The sequence below is a fragment of the Columba livia genome, chromosome 3 (assembly GCF_036013475.1).
Source record: "Columba livia isolate bColLiv1 breed racing homer chromosome 3, bColLiv1.pat.W.v2, whole genome shotgun sequence".
NCBI lineage: Eukaryota > Metazoa > Chordata > Aves > Columbiformes > Columbidae > Columba > Columba livia.
Genome location: NC_088604.1, coordinates 104,047,242 through 104,066,932, shown reverse-complemented (window position 1 = coordinate 104,066,932; position 19,691 = coordinate 104,047,242). Strand labels below are relative to the sequence as shown.

Below are 19,691 nucleotides of genomic sequence, written 5' to 3'. Positions count from 1 at the left end.
GTAACTCAGTTCTCAACTCTGTTGTATTGTCATACAAATGTTAAACAGCAGTAAGTTCACTGGTCTGTTAACAGAGCAGGCAGGTGTCACCAGGCTGACGTGCTGCCTCTGTGAGTGACCCAAATACCAGCCCTGTGTAACAATCAGATACCCAAGCCCTGCCCTAACACAGTTAGAGACCTTGGCATGACTTGGGATTCAATGATCTCATCAGAAAACACTCTCATAATGAGAGACACTGCTTTATTCTGCTGATGTACATGGTGAGCAATCACATATGCAGAGTATCATACATCTGAGCAGTAATGCTCAGATCACTGCCATTCACAAAAGGCAGAATAACAGAGTTAAGAACATGTGTCACAGGGTAACACAGCACACTGCCCTAAAAAAGCACCCCCAGATTCTATTTGATGATGTCTGCAATCCCAGGTCCCAGAATCACAGAATGGTTGAGTTTGGAATGGCCTTCTGGACCTATTTAGAAATTGCAAAGACAAAACTTGTTAAAGTTTTTGGTGTGCCAAGAAACTGACCGGCAGCTTCCAAGACAAACTAATATTATAGGTGTTCGTACTTCACATATCTCACCCATGCAGAGAGGAAAGCTGTGATCTTCCTTCAGAAGTTCAACATGACCTGGTAATGTGTGCTTGCAGTCCAGAAAGCCAACCATATCCGGGCTGCATCAGAAGGAGCGTGGCCAGCAGGTCAAGGGAGGTGATTCTGTCCCTCTACTCCGCTCTTGTGACACCCCACCTAGAGTCCTGTGTCCAGCACTGGGGCCCCCAGCATACGGAGAATATGGACCTGTTGAAGCAAGTCCAGAGGATGGCCATGATCAGAGGGCTGGAACACCTCTCCTATGAAGACAGGCTGAGAGAGTTGGGGTTGTTCAACCTGGAGAAGAGAAGGCTCTAGGAAGACCTTATAGCAGCCTTCTAGTAACTAAAAAGGACCAAGAATAACTGGAGAGGGACTTTTCACAAGGACATATAGTGATAGGACAAGGGGTAATGGCTTTAAACTGAAAGAGGGTAGACTGAGATTAGATGTAAGGAATAAATTCTCCACCGTGAGGGTGGTAAGACACTGGCACAGGCTGCTCAGAGAAGCTGTGGATGCCCCATCCCTGATGGTGTTCAAAGCCAGGTTGGATGGGGCTTTGAAAGGCCTGGTCTAGTAGAAGGTGTCCTTGCCCATGACAGTGGGGTTAGAACTGGCTGTTTTCTTAGGCGCCTTCCAACACAAACTATTCTACAATTCAGATACCACTCAGCTGACATTTTGTTACAGACACATGGTTCCAATTGGGGCACAAGAGCTTTAGTGACCTGGAGAAGCTCACTTGCCAGAGCACAGGCCTATGGTGGCACCACTGGCAATGCCACCCATCGCCAAGCACTGACCTGGTTTTAACTCAGTGGCACGCACTTATCAGCACTAACAGGTAAATTACATCAGACCCCAAAAAGAGGGAGGAAAATAACAAAGTGAACCGCGTAAAGTGTCCTAAGATTAACAAAAACAGCAGGACAGAGTTTCTTATCTTCCCTGAAGTATCAGAGATGTTCTCCAATGACACAGATTACAGCACAACCTATTCAGCATAACACCTTAGGAGAAAGCCAGATTTGCTTCTATTCCTTACTACTTCAGCAAGATTGCAAGGTTTGTTGACATCATTATTTTACTGAGAAATTAGGATCAGGAAAGACTATGGAACTTACACAAACCATCACTTTCCACCACTCTCAACTCTAGCAATTTGTCATTTTCTTGGGTGTCAGTCTTGCTTATTTTGACCTCATCAACAGCTCCAATTATAAGCACAATTAAAAACTGCATTCTGAGGAAAATGGTTAACAGGTGAAATCTTAGTTGTTTAATATATTAGCAAATCTCTTGTGCTATTGAATAGCACAGTAGTAAGCATGAACACTGGTGAAAAATTGAGTCCCTCACTATCAAAACATTAGTTTAAAAAAAACCCAAACAGCAACTCTCCATTTTATGGATGATCATAGCTGACTGGGATACACTGAGAGTGCCCTTATCTCTCTCCCCACTTTAAAGTGTGAAGCTGCCTGCCTCATTGTCCATTTAGCCAGCAAAAAACGTGACAAGCTAGTAGTTTTCCACCTTGCTGTGGAACCTCCCCCAGGGTTGTCACAGATTCAGTGCTACTCACAGGAACCGCAGCACGTTGCTTTTATGGAGTGCCTTTGAAAGAAGAGTTACTTGTTCAGAAATGCAATATGAAAAATAGGACTTGGGAAGGAACCTGTGGAGGAAGTCACATCAAGGCAGATCTGTGTAGATCTAAGTCATGACACTGTCAATCACAGCGAGGTACAACTTCTACCACAACCAGTCTCCTTAGAGGAAGAGGCCGTTTTGGGAAAGGATTCGCATTTGCTGCACTATGGAACCACAACAGACCATTTAGCTAGCTAGAAGAAAAGGCTTTAACAGAGAAGCTTCTGTTAAAAATAAACAAACGGGTTCGCCTGGAAAATAAAGCCCAACTGGTCTCTGCCTATAAGGCAGGTGAGATTCAGATCACCAGAGCTGAACTTGTCCCTCTGCAGCTCCAGCTTTGGCTCTGATCCAGAAAGGCTTTGACCTGCAACTTTTTGCAGAGCTGCTTTTCAAAATTGAGCCTTCATGACCAGTTTAGAGATTAGGAAAAATATTTCCAGAATTATTCTATCTCAAACTAACACATGAGATTAAAAGGCACTTTCATGTTGGTTGTAAACTAGTTTGGATAAGAGTTTTCATTATGTTTTAGGTACTCTGCCTGTTCTTTTTTCTGATAATTCTGTTGATATGATTTTCAGATAATCTGGTCTGACCCTCATATTATTTTTCCTTTTCTTGAACATTTTAATCTGTTCCCCACTCTACCATCCCCAAGTGCTTCTGGGGAAAGGGATGAGAGTGACGATAAAAGACACGATAAAAGACAAGATCATACTTCAGCTCTTTATCTTTGCAGATGGGTTTGACTATCATAGATACTTTGAAACAGATTTTAGAGGCAGGAACAAGGGATTTTCTGTCCCTCTTGAGTAAAAAGTGTCATTCTCCATTCAGATGGACATCTCAAGTTAGTTGGCTTTTTCTCTTCTGCAAGGAAATTGCCTCTTTTCCCCCTTCCAATCCTTTTACTCTGTTTTTTTTAAAATAACTTATTTCCACACTTAAGTGACAAAAGTGTAATTCAAATAGTGTTTTTACTATATACTGAGAATTTTTTCATGACGCAGAAAGGGCAAATTTGTTAACTTTTTTAAATTTCAAGTCTGAGATGCCACGTAAAAGTGCCTTACAATTAAGGCATGACCATAGTAGCATAGGCAGAGTAGAAAAGGGCACAGTACCTCAGGGTAAATTAAACATAATTTCATTTTAAGTAAAGGTAAATAATTTTAAACTAGGTTTTTGGAGATGCAATGCTTCATAAACAGTGGATGTAAAGTTTTTAAGAGGTGACTATCAGAACCTTCTATTTCTTTACGTATATTCTGACAAGAGCTTTCTTCCTTTCACTGGACTTTGGTCCCTTTGCTTGCACTAGGTTGCTCTTACTTGTCCATTCCCCTTATTGGGCTGATGCTTCCCTTGTTTTCATTCAACTCAAAACCCAGACACAGGATGCCAAAGGCCTAAGAGTTAGCTACAGCAAGAGGTGTATATGCTACAGTGGAACAGTTTATGATCAAAAATCCCTTCCACAAAACAATAAGAATTCAAGAAGAAGGGTTCTCAGCTTCTCATATGGTCATTTGGCCTGTACAAGGACAGCACAGACAATACTGGTTTGGTCACTAAACTTAGCACCCATGTCTTATTTTGCTTACCACCTAGATTAAGTGCTGACAAAAAAATGCCAGACTGAAGAGAAGTTCTATTTCTTATCTTCCGACACAAAAAAATGAGGTGCATTGTGTCTCCCTGCGCACTCAAAGCAGATGGCCTGACAGCAAGGAGCAGGAAAGTGGTTCTTGCCCAGCGTGGCCGTACCTGAGAGCAGGAGAGTGGAGTCGATTTCAATGGGAAGATGCAGTGTCTTCAGTAGGCTTAGATCAGCCCCTTACATCTCCCATCAAATGCCAGTCCAAGGCCTTCAAGGAAACCTGAAATTATGACTGCACAGAAGAGAAACCCATGTCTAAGCTACAGCCTAAATCTGGGACCTGTCTCCACTCAGATTGATCATTCTTATAGGATGACAGTCATTGCTTTCTCCACAGGACACTATACTTCAAAGCAAAGTAATATACTGCCTTCAGTTACACTAATGCAATCCCTTTTGATTTATCTGTTCTACCATTTCAGTCAACATCCCAGCAAGTCATCTACTTACCAGCTGCACATCTACTTGACAGCTTTAGGGATCTTTCTCAAGCAATAAGTCCTGAATGTCTTTCCAGGGTCTTATGCTCCAGCTCTTTACTGTTTAGAGGATATTGCTCTATTTATTCTCAGCTTCATCGTCTTCTTAATGTTTATCTACCAGTATTGCCATCTTTCAAGCCACCGTACTGTAGATAAGGCCTTCTGCATCTGATTACTCGTCCAGTTATTATTTGCTGTTTTGTCCTCTATATTTAGATGTATTTTACGTGTTTGCTGGCTTCATTTCCACACACTATTATCCTTGTCAGAGATAAACAGTTGCAGTCATAACAATGATCATGTAGCCAGCTCCACTAACATTGTGTTAATTCTGCTCTCCACTCACACCCCCTTAGTGAACCATATTCAGAATTAATAACAGCTTGCAACTTACAGTGAGTGGAAAGATGATCTACACTTTCACTTGTTTGGTGTTTGGTTGTGATGTCTGTGGGTTTTTGGTTGTTTTTGTTTGTTTGTGGGGTGGAGGTGTGTGTGCTCGTTTTTGTTTTGCTTTTGTGGTTTTGTTTGTTTATTTTGGTTGGGGTTTTTGTTGTGGTTTTTTAATATTTTTTAAATTATTATTATTTCCAATAAAAATAGTCAACTATTTGCTGTCTTATAAAAATGATACGTCTACTAGTAATAACATACACCTTTAAACTTTTATTAACTGTATAACTGAAATGGGACCCAGGTCGTGTTGGGTTTGTGGGTTTCTTTGTTTTGTTTTAATTATGTTTCACTTGCAAAGGAAAATCTGTCTAGATGAGTTTCAAGGAGGATCTCACTGACTTCAGCCTTAAACTTACACCAGGTGTTCAGTGAGATACTTAGATGTATTTCAATTGTGAAATCAGCCCTACAGTTCTCAGACCCAGCTACGTTCTGCTGCAGCCTCATCCTGGTTTTCTCACTGCCCTGCATTTCTTAGAACAAAAGGACATTTCTAAGTTTCTGTCAACATCCCTGTGACCTGGTTCACAGATAACCCTTAGACAATCCAGTCCCTTGGTGTACCAGTGTACTCACTTGTGGGTGATGTGAGAATAACAGCACATTTGTGTCACATCTGTTCTGTGTCCCACCTAGGAGGGGGCTCTATGGACACATGACATTGCCGCCTGCAGAGGAAACCCAACTGTCCAACTCCTCAAGGGTCGATCTAGTGTGTCATTGTCTGTTTTCAAGCCTGATCTGTGTCTTTCATTACACTAAAGGTCTCCCTTCCCATTAATCTTGTTGAGCAGCTCTCCTCTCCAAGCTCTGCTGCCCACAATTTGTGATTTCTTATTGTTGAGCATCCATCACACGTAAAATCAGTTCTAAGCACCCCATTACTCACATATTTAGAGATGTCAAAGCAAGGCCTCCATGTAGCTCCCAGAACACTTTAGAATTCCCTTCAGCTTTCCCATCAAAAAGGCAAAAAGGACACAAGCAGACAGCATCTTATTTGAACTTGCCAGGGAGGTAGATTTCCTTATGCAGAAAGTTATGAGGAGGAGCAAGGCAAAAAAAGGTAACTGTATAGTACAGTTACAGTTAATGATGCATGAACATCTCAAGGTTCAGCTGATCAAGGACCCAGTCCTGAGTCCTTCAGGTGACTTTTTCAGTGCCAATACAATAGAACTTCTTGTGCTGACCCTGTAGGGAAACTAAGAAGAGTTTTCTTTCTCATAATATAATTTATATTAGACCATTGTGCACAGCACGTCAGGACCTAGAAATGACCAGAGCTTTCTTCTGCTCAACCTGGTCTTCAGTTTGATTCAGGGACCATTTCCATAACCATGACATGTATACATACAACTATGTTCCAAACAGATCAAGGAACCTGCAAAACTTCTGGAGAAAAAAAAAAATCACTAATAGAGATTGACTAAAGAAGTTTCATGCATTCAAGAACTTCCATTACTGGGATAAGCCTCAGAGGAAGTTGTGGAGCTCATCTCTAAATAGCATGTCTGAAAAGTTTGAATTCACACACTTATTAAAAGGGAAAGGATGATCAATTGCTCTCCAGGGTCTATCCACTAATGGATTCCTTTTCCCAGCACAGGATTGCTGCAGCTCATTCATTCACTCATTCATTCATTCATCACAACCCTGCAGTTGTGCAAACAGACTCTGTAAACAAAAACTCTTCACCAACAAACTCCTACCGTGTGAACAACATGAAGTGGCAAGCACAGGAACACCATGCAGAGCAGCAGATACAAGTAGCTCATTGATATTTCTTTTCCCTCTTATCAGTATAGTTAATACTGCTTTACAACCGATGTAAAAAGATATGTTACACTAGCAATAAACCTCAATACACTAATTCTCTATACAGACTGGTTGCTGAAGGCTTAATATCAGTCATAATTATTATCCGTAAAATGTTATTGGATCAGATCTTAAAAGTTAATGCTGCTTTGTTTCAGGAGATAAAGGACAGTAGGCTGGCAAGGGAGAGAAGAAAACATTAGGCGTCTGATCAATCTTTGTGTGATTTAAAACTTTAAAAGGGTTTTTTTAAAACTGCAGAAGGGACTCAACACCTCAAGTATTGTCCAAATTCCTATGAGCTGGCCTAAGCAGAGTCCTATGGCAAGAGTGATTTCTCAGAGGACATTTTATCTTTGAACTTGATGCCACTGCCCAGATGGGGGATGTAACTCTCTTCTTGAACTCAGGACTGGTGAATGCTGGCCTTAAGACACCTCAGATTGTCACGTGAACTTAGTAAGTAAAGCATCCCAGCACTGAGGGCCTTTCCTAAGCTGCAGCCTCCCACCATCCAGGTGAGCCCTTGCTGCTCACAGCACTGCTTTCAAAAATGGACATTTGCCTTCACAGCCCTCACGCTAATGCAAGAGCTCTGTATCTGCAAAGCAGGTGCCCTAACAGAAGGCAACCGGATAATAGAGCATGTAAGCTGCCCTAACATTTACAGCTAATAAAGATTTATATCCTCCCTGTCCACAAACACGTTATTCAGCTTTCCACACTCACTAGTCCAGCTCTCCCTTTACCTTTTTGTAGTACAGTATTGCAACACTCTGAAGCCATTACTCACCTCTGCCAAGAGGAAGAAAATGACAGTGTGAGAGCTGGGAGGGAGCAAAGGAGACCAGTGTGTGTCCTCCTCCCCAAAAGCCATCGTGCTTCCCAGTGAGAACTTTACTCTTACGTAAAACAAGCCCCATCTCCTCCTTTCCTTGGTTACTCAGCAAATACTAATCATCACATGGACAGCTCAGTGCCCTGTCAAGTGAGGAGAGATTTTGAAGGCTGACCACAGGGTCGAGACCTTTAAAAACAAAGGGAGGCTTAAGTGCCAGCTCTCAAGCCAGCCCGCACTAGACTCACTCTCTGCCTCTGTAATGCACCTGTTTTGCAAAACAACCATTAAATTTGGAAGCTTTATGGAATACGACATTTTTGAAATGTAAAAAGTATGCCAAGGAAATAAGGCAGAAGGGTAATAGGAAATTCTTGCAGGGAGACCTATTCTGAATTGTCTACACATAGATAAGGTGCAGCATTCCTTTCCTTAAAGATTTTATTAACCTTTTGCTGATGGAAGGAGATTACTGATTGAGAGCTAGATGAGGTCAGTGCAGCAATTATATTTCGAATCCTCTTCAAACAAGGCTCTTGTACAACGTAAGAAAAAAAATTGACAAAATGAATTGTTACTTAAACTGAGTCTTTTAGAAGAATAATTAACCTATAATAACTATTCTGGCTTCCTCTCCAGCCCTGAAAAGTAATCCTTTCTCATTAGTTTCAAGTTTAATTAGCATCAATAATGAAATGTCCCTCAGAAATAACCATTGCACTATGCTCTCCAATGCTGACATACGCTGTCCTACAAACAGAAAGGCCACAGGGTGATATCTGAAGATAAGGAGAGACTCAGCACATCACAGATGCTTCCAAAAATAAAAAGCAAACAATACTGTAAAAAACATGGAATGTGACAAAACCAGATTTATTTGAAAGACAAGTGTTGCAAACACGTCATGGAGCAGAGAAGACTCAAAAGTGGTTCTGCTGCAGTATTTCCAGTGAGTTACCGACCCTCTCAACTCTAATTCCTTGCTCTTTCTTTGGCCTTTTGGCTGAAGCAGAGAGAGATATCACTATTTAGTATATGCTATAGGAGAAAATGGTATTCAGCGCTTGCAGTCTAACTTAATCAAATAATGCTTTTTCCATCCCTGGCTTCTATGATCTCTCTGTAAAAAAAAGATATAATAATGCTTAGTATTGTCACCAGGGTGATAAGGCTTAAAGTACTTTGAGAATCTAACATGAAAGAGGTTGTAAAAAGCCCAGACATTCCGACTCATCTGAGATAGTCTGTCATTTAACGGGCCAGTAGAAACAACAGAGGAATGCCAATGTACAGGGTTGTAATTTGAGGTCTGCTGCAACTTGCAGAGTTCTGAAGGATCACCACAGATTTCTGATAGGTGGAGTCAAAGATATTCAGCCACATATCACAGGCACTACAGTGACCGCATTCAGAAGAACCATGCAAGCTTTCAAAACCGAGCTCAAAAGAAATCTTCAGTAATACAGAAGTCTGAGAAAGAGTATGACATGTGGAGAAACACCACTTCTGATACGCCTACTGATGCACATCATTCATTATATACTTAGATCAGTATCAGCTCTTCCTAACAGACCTCAATAAATACATAGCACAAGAATCCACACACAGCCATATCACACTGTACTCCCACCCTCACCACTGCACTATCCCTGCTTCTTCCCCAACACGCACCACCAAACCTTCTCTGCTCTTCACCTCACGCAGAACCATCTTTTCTCCCTTTGCCCAGTTTGTAACATGAACATAGAATCACAGTTTTATTTCATCACAACGTTTTGTAAGATACGAGACCAGAGAGAATTGTTTGTCAGCAAGAAAATGGGGAAAAACCTGCAGAAAGAACCCACACCTCTTTCTTCACAGTGCACTGCTACAGAAGAAATCCCAGTTCGAAATGAATTCGGCATATACCCTCGTTTGGGCAGGAAAGGTAGATCTTCTGCCTCAGTGTAAACATTGGACTACCACTGAAAGACATTTGAGATTTGCAAGCCGAGATGAAGAGTTGCTAGAGACAAGTTATAAAGGGGATGCCCCACATTTCTAGAATCATCTAGGTGAAAGGCTCCTGCCTTGTACCTCCGCTTCACCATCTGTAATCCACAAAGAAACAAGCAAGCAATGGAAGTTTTGAACACTCTCAAATCCCCACTCGCTGTTAATTTCTGCTACCTTAAGTGGGAAACCACAAAGGACAAGCCTCCTCCTACTGTCTCCACAACATTTTCCATTCCCAGGACAGCCAGTGCTCCATTTGCTCAGCAGCCCCCACCAGCCAACACCTGCAGCTCCTCACCACAAATGGAGATGGTGCCCAGATGCAGCTGCTAAATGCACCCTGGCCAGCTGGCCATGGGCACAGGAACCACAGCCTCGCTCACGCTCCCTCACATTTTGTGGGGATACCAGTAACACTGGCCAAAACCTCACAAAGTATTCAAACTGCAAATCTAAGCTTGATCATTTGGCTTCAAGACAGGTGGTGCTTTAATAATCAAAGGCAGAGCTTGTAATTAAAACAAAACAAAACTTAATCTCTCGTAGCACCAAACAAAACTGATGCTATATTTAAGTTGGAGAAGATTGCTGTCACTGAAGTGAATGAAAAAGCTGTCCTACCATCAACATTGCAGAGATGGGAATAAATCATTATGGTAGGCTGTTTTAGCATTTCCCTTAAAAACCTGAGAGTTCAGACTGCTCCTTATTGTCTTCATTGAGATTCTTAGAAAGTAAAATCCACAAAAAATAGCACCTTCTACCAAAGAAGTTCAAAAGCAGTCAAAACTACGCTTGCTTTGCAAAGGAAGTATCTGCCATGAAGTATTTGGTGTCCCAGGACATGTCAATGGTAGGGCTGTGTATACGCAACCCCTCCTCTGAGCCCAGCTCCTCAGCTGGTTCGCTCCTCCTCCCTGCTCGCTCTGTGCCATAGTCACTGGCAACAGACCCAAAACTGCAAGATTATTAAGTTGGAAGTCAAAGCAGAACTCGATTTCCGCAGCTACCCTTGCACCTTCCTACTGAAGTTCTTTGGCAAAGGGAAAAATAAATGCAAAAGATTAACGGATATGCTGTTTTCAAACCATGAGGATCACTTCACATTCGGTACCTGTTTTTCCATGCTCAATTCCATCTTTGTGCAATAGTTTACCATCTTACTTAAAACGCCTGTTGTTAGAAACTTCTCTATAGTCTGCAGCCAGCCACTAGCTCCTTCTAATGGATACGGCTCAAACGTTCCAGCCACATGTCATAGATCTTACACAACTAACAAGTGAAGATGATTCTCCCTCGCTACAACTGACATAGTTTATAGCTTCTGAAAGTAGAGATATCTAAGTCTTATCTGTGCTGTCACAGGGAATTTCTGAGTAGCCATGCTAAGCAGGATAGTGACAACCATGAAGATACTCAGCCACCTCAGCCATAAATCAAAATACTCATGTAAATTAGACTTTAGTCTCAAAATGTGTTTCTTGCCTAAATATTTAAACACATAAATAACCTCCAGCCATTCCAGCTTGTCATTTTAAGCTTTTTGACATTTATTGTTCGCAAGAAAAGAAAGGTCAGACTTATCAAATCTGCATTTATGCTTCCATGACATTTTTCTCCAACCAAATTTTTCTGAATTAGAAAAGCAAGACAAATGTGGCACATTTCATAAAGGGCCTTTCTCAGCTCAGCACTGTGGTCTCGGCAGCCCCGCTGAGCTCAGAAGAGGCTTCTCAGGAAACAGATGCTGTGACTCAGTGGATAGAAAGAGATTTGGGAAGTCTGCAACCTGAATTGCTGTTTGCTCTTAGGTAAATCACCTGTGCCAGAAAAAGTAGATGTCCCAGTCTCAGTATTCTGGTTCTGGGCAGCCCAAGTGGTGCTTTGGTATGAGAATTAAAGACAGGAAATGTCCAGGCACAGCACAGAATCAGCTGCCACCTGGGAAGAAAATCACAACCTGGACCCCAAAAGCCCCGCCACCCCAAATGAGTTGGCACTGATATGTTGAAAAAATGATATGTTCTTTACTGTGATGAGGCTCATTTATTCGGGAATTTTGTAAGTGCTAAATACTGCCAATCTCCATCCACTTTTTCTACTTTTTTTGGCTAATTTACAAATATCGTCACAAACGCGGATTTTATTTCCTATCATGTAATGTTTATGTGAGATGTGCAGTGAACCAAATGACCAGATTACTTCAAGATACAACTCAATCAGACACTGCAAAACTGCCTTAGATTTTGAAGAATGTCTGTGCATTTGTATAATAAAGCACTTAAATCTCCCAGCGCGCTTCTTTGCTGCAGGTATTTATTCCCTGTTTTTAAGGATGGGGAAATAAAAGCACAGCAAGTTTAGAGAAAACATCTTTTTTTAAAATGTGCCATAAATGTTCACTCAAATAAAAAAATAAACACAATGAACTGATATTTATGCCACTTTTGGTGTTTCTTGTTCTTATAAATAGGACATTCATAAGAACAATGAGCCCAAAAGTAAACAAAATTTGCAGAAAACAGACCTGGAAATCATAAATACATTGCACATAATCCTGACTCCCATCGAAGATCAGCAACACCGCATCACCATCAGACAGGTGATCCATACGCTGAGTTTTCTCGGTGCTGATGGAGCAGGAAAACGATTTCAACAGGAACAGGCGGGACAGCAGCAGGACCAAGGATCGTGCTGCCCATGAAGCCAGGCGAACCCATCACCAGGCAATTGGTTTCCTCTTCAAGAGGCATTTACAGTTAAAGAAGAGGCACTGTGGGCTGACTACATCCACATTTCTGGAGAGCACCAGTGACTGGAGGTCTAGAGGGAGGTGCTACAGACCTTATACTCGGGGCAAGAAGGACTGGAAAGATGCTCCCAAGCACACTTAGGATTCGGTGTGATTCGGGAGCTGCTGCTCAGCCTGCACCACACTGGCAGCTGTGACAACCCCCGGCAGAAAAGGAAGAACCTCAATTTGTGCCAGTCCACGTCTAGAGTAAACTCAAGTGCAACTCAGGCCCGTTCTTAAGCTTTGGACTGGCAAAGCTGGCCTGATAGGCGAGGCAAAGCGCAAAACCCCAGCCGAAAAGAGCAAAACCACTTGCACTACAATGAAAACCTTTCAGAAACCTGACTGCAATGCTTCAGTCTTATTCACCAAGCTTCGCCACCAGTTTATCAGAAGAGAAAGATCAGATCTCAGATATTGCATACAGTTGAGGATGAGAGAAAAACAGAGAACTGGAAAGTGCCTGATGTCTTTTACCAGTTCTCTGGTCACCGTGGCACAGCTCCAAGCCCTGTGCTTTAAAAGCAGAAAAAAACCAAAAAATAGCAAAAGAAAATTATATCTAAGAGACCTTTATTAAACACTGGTACCTCTAAAATATGCAGAAAGAATTCTGCAGACTTTACTGCAGTCAGAATTCAGCTTAGAGCTCTGATTTTCATTTACAAAATGTCCACTTTGAAAACCACATTTTCAACTAGTCTAAAGTTCTTTCTAATCTCTAGGCAAAGGGTTCCTCCTGCAAATGAGTTCATGTGCATGGTAGCACTACCCTGAAGATGTAAATCCTAATTGCCTCAGCATTATAACAGCATCAGTATGTAGTGAATGCAGGCAGTTTCAGAGAGAATCCGTGTAGCTAGTTAATAAAATTTTAGATGAAGGCCACAGTGCAGGTGTAATATTTCGCCTAGCCAGAGGATGAAAAGCTATGCATTGCTATTTAAAAAATATAATTGGAATGTTAAATCTATTTCATGAATGAAAGTACATTGACCTTTAGAGGGAGGAATGACTCATTTTCATCCCTGTATGCCCCTTTTTAACATACTCTTCCCACCTTTACATATGTTAGAAGCAATTAGTTCTCATAGGAAGTTATTTTATGGCCATTTCAGCTTATTAAACTTACTGAGTAAACTCACAAGAAACCTATTTAGCAACATTTGTGGCTCAGGTGCCCTGCAGTGAGTGGATCGGTTACCTGTGACGTTAACATGAAAAAAATCCAAACCCCAACGCAGAGTCAGGGTGCAAGGGCTCTGGATCACTATGGAGCTCATGTGAATGTAGAGCACTAACCTCAGCCTAACCCAAACCCACACCTTATTATCCATGGGGTGGATTTGCCAAAAAGGCCGCACACGTGCTACCCTATCTGATCTTAAGAGTCCTGGGAGTAATTTTAGCCCAGCAGCAGAGGATCAGTCATGCAAAGCACAGTCAGTGCTGATGCTCTGACAGTTCTTTAACTGACAGTCTCTATATAGAGACAATTTAGGATTTTTTCCCAAGTAAGCCCAATAACATGTTCAGAGACTACACTGCTACAGAGACCCACTGAGTTTCGACACCAGATAGCAAATCCTGTAAGACAGAACTGAAACTGGCCAGGACTCCTCTGACTGAAATGTTCACTAGATGTCCAGTTTCCCATGGCAATGTACTGGGTTTAAGCTCTTTTGGGAAAAGTTTCCTTGGCAGTAAGGTGCAATTTCTAATCAAAACCAAAAACGATGAGAGTAAAGTCAGCAGCAACCTGTTAGTTAGGAGGTTCACCTAAAATATGGGAGATCAGCAGCACTGCAATCCTCTCCAAGCTCACCCCTCCATTCCTCTGCATTTTCTGTTGTGTGTTTTTCCAGAGAAATTATTGAAATTAATTTGATGTTTTTTGTCCCAGAGAAGCACTGGGAAAAGGAGAAGAAGCCAATATTTCCAAGAGGAAAAACCCTCATATCCAATTTTGAAAAAGCCAAGCTGACACAGAAATGGTAAATGGACTGAGGACCACATCCTCTCTAAATGGAAACCTCTTCCTGCAGGATGCACTATTCCCACAAGGTTGAGTGTGTGCGAGAAATCTGGCATTGAGAGTATTTGCAGGAGACCCCTGTAGAAATTCCTGTGAACTTTATGGTTTGTCTGTTAAACAATAGATCCTTTACTAATTATTCAGTAACACATTGAGACAAATTCCTTTATACTTTGTGCAAACATGCTGTTAAAAAGAGAAAAGGTATTGGAAAGTACAACAATTAAAGAAAGTAAAGCATTATTTACAGGACTCTGTTGTCACCCTTAAGGTAAATGGGAATTCATCTCCTTGCAATTTTTTTCTCATCCTAGAATTAAATTAATTCTCCATTCACACAGACAATAATTTGGCCAAAATAGTTCGCAAGGTAATTATATATTTTCCTGGGAAATACTGCAATCCTGGGCATCTCCAGCAGAGGAAAAAAAAAAACACACAAAGCTAAATACATCAACATAAGTGAAGCAGCTTTACATCGTTGATGGCAGGATTGTGTTGTTTGAAATCCATTTCCAATGAGCTTAGCCAATGAAGAAAAGGCTCAATTGCCTTAGGACGGGCTTTAGTTAAGCCTCATACACATTAGCTGCAATGGTGTTAATAACTGCTGGGATCTGCACACTTATGGGCTGGTTGATGCTGTTATCACTGTGTCAGCGCATCCTGTTGTCAGCTGCGCTACAAGGCACAAGTTTCAGCACAGCAGTGACACGTGGGGTTCATGTAGGCAGCACCTTCTCAAAGCAGAAATAATGCATTTTTTATATGTTTTTAAACAAACCCATGTTACAAATCCAGTGCAAAGCCACGTAACAGTATAACTACACTAAGGTGTCATTGCTGAAAAAGCAGAGATGCAATTGTATAGTGACACAACTTCCAAAGGTTAGCAACCTTGGTGTAGAATTCAAGAAGACTAGGATTGTTACAGAGGATTATGAACAGCTACTAAAATTATTACTGGACATAGGTAAGTGAGGTCCATATTCCTTCCCCCTGCTCTTCCTTTTTCTGCATCTCCTATGATTGACTTTGCACAGCTGTGTTGCAGTGAGAACAGCAGAGCCTTGTCTCCAACATGATTTTACAGGGGCATAGCTAACTACTACTTATCTAGCTGGAAAAACATCCATTTCTTCTGAGCTGTGAGACAACACACAACATCCAGAGCCTGTGCGTTTCACTAACTTTGGTTAAAGCTCCATCTGTGTTACATTCAGATGATCAGAACACTTGTTAGTTCACAGGTATACCCTTCACCCAGGTTATAAAAACACATCTTAATCCCCAAAGACGACAAATGCATGCCCTCCAGGTCCCTTATTGCTATAAGCACTGGCATCAAGATGGCATTACAAGCTACTGCTGTATCCTCACTGCCAAACAGGGAGTTCTGTAAAGCAAAATAACTGCTACTCACAAAAAAATCCCCAATCATGAAAAGAGGAAGTGGGTTTTGATGGTTGTTTTGTTTTTTACTGCAATGTATCAAAGCAAAACCTGCTGGAAGGTCGGGTGTGTTGGCCTCACCTAGCCACCTTGTGGTGGACAGGACCTCTGCGTTCTCCCTGCCAGAACTGGCACAGGAAAAGCTCGCCCAGGTACCTCACTTCAGCCACAAGGCTAAGACTGACTCACACCCAGCCTGCTGTAATTTTTGTTTCAGGTAGCAAGGAATGAGCTGGGTATAGTCTGTGGTTATTCAGACTGCTGGAACAGCTTTTCAGATGAGCATCAAAAAATGAGTTGCTCCAACTTTGCATTCAAGACAAGACTTGTCTCACCTCTTGTGAATTTACTTAAGTATATTCTGTGGTCCATTAAGTAGGTGGCTACTCAGGGACACACTATCAACTTCTACACAGCTTCATAAAAGCTACCTAACTTAACTCACTGTGACAAATTATTTGGCCCTGCAGTCCTCTAGGTATTATACATTTTTAGTGGGAGAGCCTGAATCAGAGCTTGTGTTAAATGTACAATGCACACAGAGAATGGCAGTCTCTCTTGATCACTGGCCCAAAGCAGACCCTTGATTTCAGGTAACGGAGCTGTCCCATACCCTGACTGCAAATCACTGCCATGCAGAACCAACATTTTAAGCCAGTTTCTCTTTTCACAGAAGTACCAGTGCTGCATGAGCCTCCTCAGATGTACAACTTCTTGCCTTACTATAGCTGATACAGGGCACTTTGCTAAAGATCCTCTGTGGTTTTTAAAAGGACAGAAATTAGCTGTTTCAGATACAAGAAGCTCAGAAGAAAACCTGCCTCTTACAGGTTTGTCTGTCAGCCATTACCTTATACATTTCAAGAAGAGTAATATCAATACCGATAGCCCATAGCATTAATGTACAAATTTGGTGGTCAGCCCCAGCTGTGGAAATGTTCCCTGAAGGCTGCCTGCACATAACCTTGGAATCGCTTGCAGCACTTTGAGGAAGCTCCTCTTTTTAACATCCTGTCTTTTAAGTTTCAAAGAACCTGATCTTGCAGTCTTAGACTAATAACACTTTAACCTTTGGGTGTTGCTTGCGGCTGGCACAAACGAACTCCTGGCATTTTGTAAAAATCCCTCAGCCCTTTCATAATAGTCCTCCTGGCCCCAGGAAAGCCCCTCTTATCGACACATTTTGCACTGGTAAAGCGCAGCCCTTAAGAACAAGCTGGCAGGGGAAGCCACCGCTGCTCGGGGGGGCTGCGCTTCCCGTACCCGGGGGGCTGGCAGCGACCGGGGCTACGGCGCGGAGGTGCCGGCCGTGTGTCCCGGTGGAAAGGGCACACTGCACTGCCGGGACTCCGCGCCCGCGGAGGGCTCGGCGGGAGACGGCTCGGGGCGCTGCCCGGCGCGGTGCGCGGCATGCAACGCACGGCTCACCTGCCGCGGAGACGTGGAAGAGGAGGCGGGGGCGGGCGGCGCGGATGGCCGCCGACAGCCCGCGCTCGCTGCCTGGGAGGGCGCCGCGGCGTTCGGGCATCAGCCGCACCCGCAGCCGCCCGTCGCCGGCGCGGAGCCACCAGGTGAAGAGCTCGGTGAGGTTGAACTCCAGCTGCGCCCCGCCGGAACCCGGCGGCGGCTCGCCGGCGCAGCCGTCCCGCAGGCTGCCCTCGCCCACCTCCAGCACCAGCTGCTTGGCGCGCCGCAGCCGCCGCCCGGCCGCGGAGGGCCCGCCGGGGGGGGCGGGCGGCGCGGCCCGCGGCAGCCCCCCGCGGGCGGCTCGAAGCAGAGGCGCGCAGTCCAGCCGCAGGCGGCACCGCGCCGCGGCGCGCCCCGGCGGCCCCAACACCAGCTCCCGCACGTAGGTGCGAAACAGCGAGGGCACCACGAAGTCCACCGCCAGGCTCCTCCTCTGCAGCCGCGAGAGTCCGGGGCCCTCCCGCGGCCCGGCCGCCGCCGGGGTCAAGCTCAAGGCGAAGCAGGCAGCGGCCAGGAGGCGGACGGGCAGCCTGCCCCCCGCCATGACCCGCCCGCGGCGGCCGGCAGCACCCCGGGGGGCGCCGCGCCCCGTCCTGCGCCCGCGAGGTTGGCGGGCGGGGAGCGCGATGCCGGGCCGGGAGCTGCGGAGGCTGGTCCGCCTGGGGAGCGCGGGGCCGCCGCCGGACCGGTCCGCCCGGAGCCGGCGCTGCGCGGGCTTTGCCGGCTCCAACTACCCGCCACAACGCAGGCATTACCCGGCGAGCGCTGACATCACGCCCGAGCCCGCCCGCCAGCAGCCAATGCCGTCCCCGGCAGCCGTCATTATGCAAATATACCGGGGGCGGGGCGGGCGGGGGGGCGCGTTCATTGAGAAAAAAAATGGCCCGGTTGCCCCCGGGAGCCCCGCCGCCCGGGCTGCGGGAGCGCCGGCCCCGGGCTGGGGGAGGTGCGGTCCGGGCGCTGGGGAAGCGCGGACCCCGGGTACGGGGACGGGAGACCCACGGTTCCCTGGCACGGGGCTGGGGGACGCACGATCGCGATCCGCAGGGGGAGGCCCAGCGCCCTGGGAAGGGCAGGGCTGGAGCCGCCCCTCCACATGGCCCGGCGGGGTCGCGGACGGGCAGCAGCCCCCAGCCCGGCCGTCCCCCGCGTGTGGTGAGGGGCTCTGAGGTCCTTTCCCTGCCTCTTCTCTCTCTCCTCTGCTTCTCTGTGCAGGCGGTGATGGACAGAGCTGTTCGTTTTTCTCCTTTCCTTTCCTTCCCATTCTTCCTTTTCCTCTCATCCGTCCCTTTCTTCCCTTCTCTCCTTCCCTTCCTTTCCTTCTTGGCTTCCTTTCTTACCTCCTTAAAGGCCGACGTTCCCAAAACAACCCTGGACGTCTTTCCTCTAGGTGAAAAAATAAAAGGTGATCAGTAGCGGGGGGAGAAATCTCAGAGCACAGAGCATAAGTCATTCTAAAAAACTGAACAAAATTCTTCCATTTCAGAATGAATACAACAGCCTTAAGAAAGGTTCATGCGACAATTTCCTTTTTTTTACCTTTAATAAATACAATATAATTACTGTAATTATATTAGTGCTGTGCCTTAGGATAGCTAATCATAACTCATTCATATTTCTGGAAGTTGCCTATATGAATTAATGACTTATTATTATCCCTTTAGTTTGATACTTAATGCATGTATATTTTTATAATCCAGGTACTTTAACTATATAATCATTAGAGTGCAATTATTCTGTCATGTGGTTATTCTTCTGCTTATATCAAATTAATGTTAATATACAGATATTGTGGAGCAGAACCACAGTGTAATGCCTCCATAATTGTAGTGCTGAAGAGTGTAATTGCAGGCATGACGCTAGAAAAGGGAACCAAGATCTTTTCTGTACAGGAGAGTTGAGGGCAGAACTTCAGGGCAATCACCAGAGGATTAGTCATATAATTTCATTAATAGCCAAAAAAAGCACTCTTGTGCCGCATTCACCCTTATACAAGTGTGGTCATTTAAAGCCCATCCAAGGTGGTGGCTTTTCCTCAGCTGGGGCTGATGGGCTTTGGACGTACCCTCACTTTCCCCCGCTCTTCTTATTTCACAATCCGTTAGATTCACTTACCCAATATGTGAACCCTAACCCTTCGCTTTCAAGTTTCAGTAATACCTTGGGGCTTGGTCTTCCATTTGGTAGAAGAGGAACATGACTGGAAACATTGAAATATATAAAAATGCTCCCTAACATAAAATCCACCGTACAAGTATTCCAAATTTATTTGTATGCTTCTATTCTTTTGAGCTCAGAGTCCTTACTGGGAAAAAATGCTAACTGGGCTGAATTAATCATGGGCCACTGATCTTTTAATTCAGCTGCTTCTTTTACTCCAGTGGTTAGTCATATCCATGTGGACTGAGACCTATGTCCTCAAACCTGCC

The 19,691-nt window shown here is 44.3% G+C and overlaps 1 protein-coding gene across 1 annotated transcript in view; it reads right to left on the bottom strand.

The window, feature by feature from the left end:
• The window catches only part of ALK (ALK receptor tyrosine kinase), a 339,668-nt gene extending 321,239 nt beyond the window's left edge, over positions 1–18,429 (bottom strand). Inside the window, exon 1 of the mRNA XM_065058665.1 lies at positions 17,224–18,429. Coding sequence (XP_064914737.1) covers positions 17,224–17,806 — 583 coding nt within the window. The 5' untranslated portion in view covers positions 17,807–18,429. The remainder of the gene's footprint in view (positions 1–17,223) is intronic.
• Between the last annotated feature and the right edge of the window lie 1,262 nt (positions 18,430–19,691).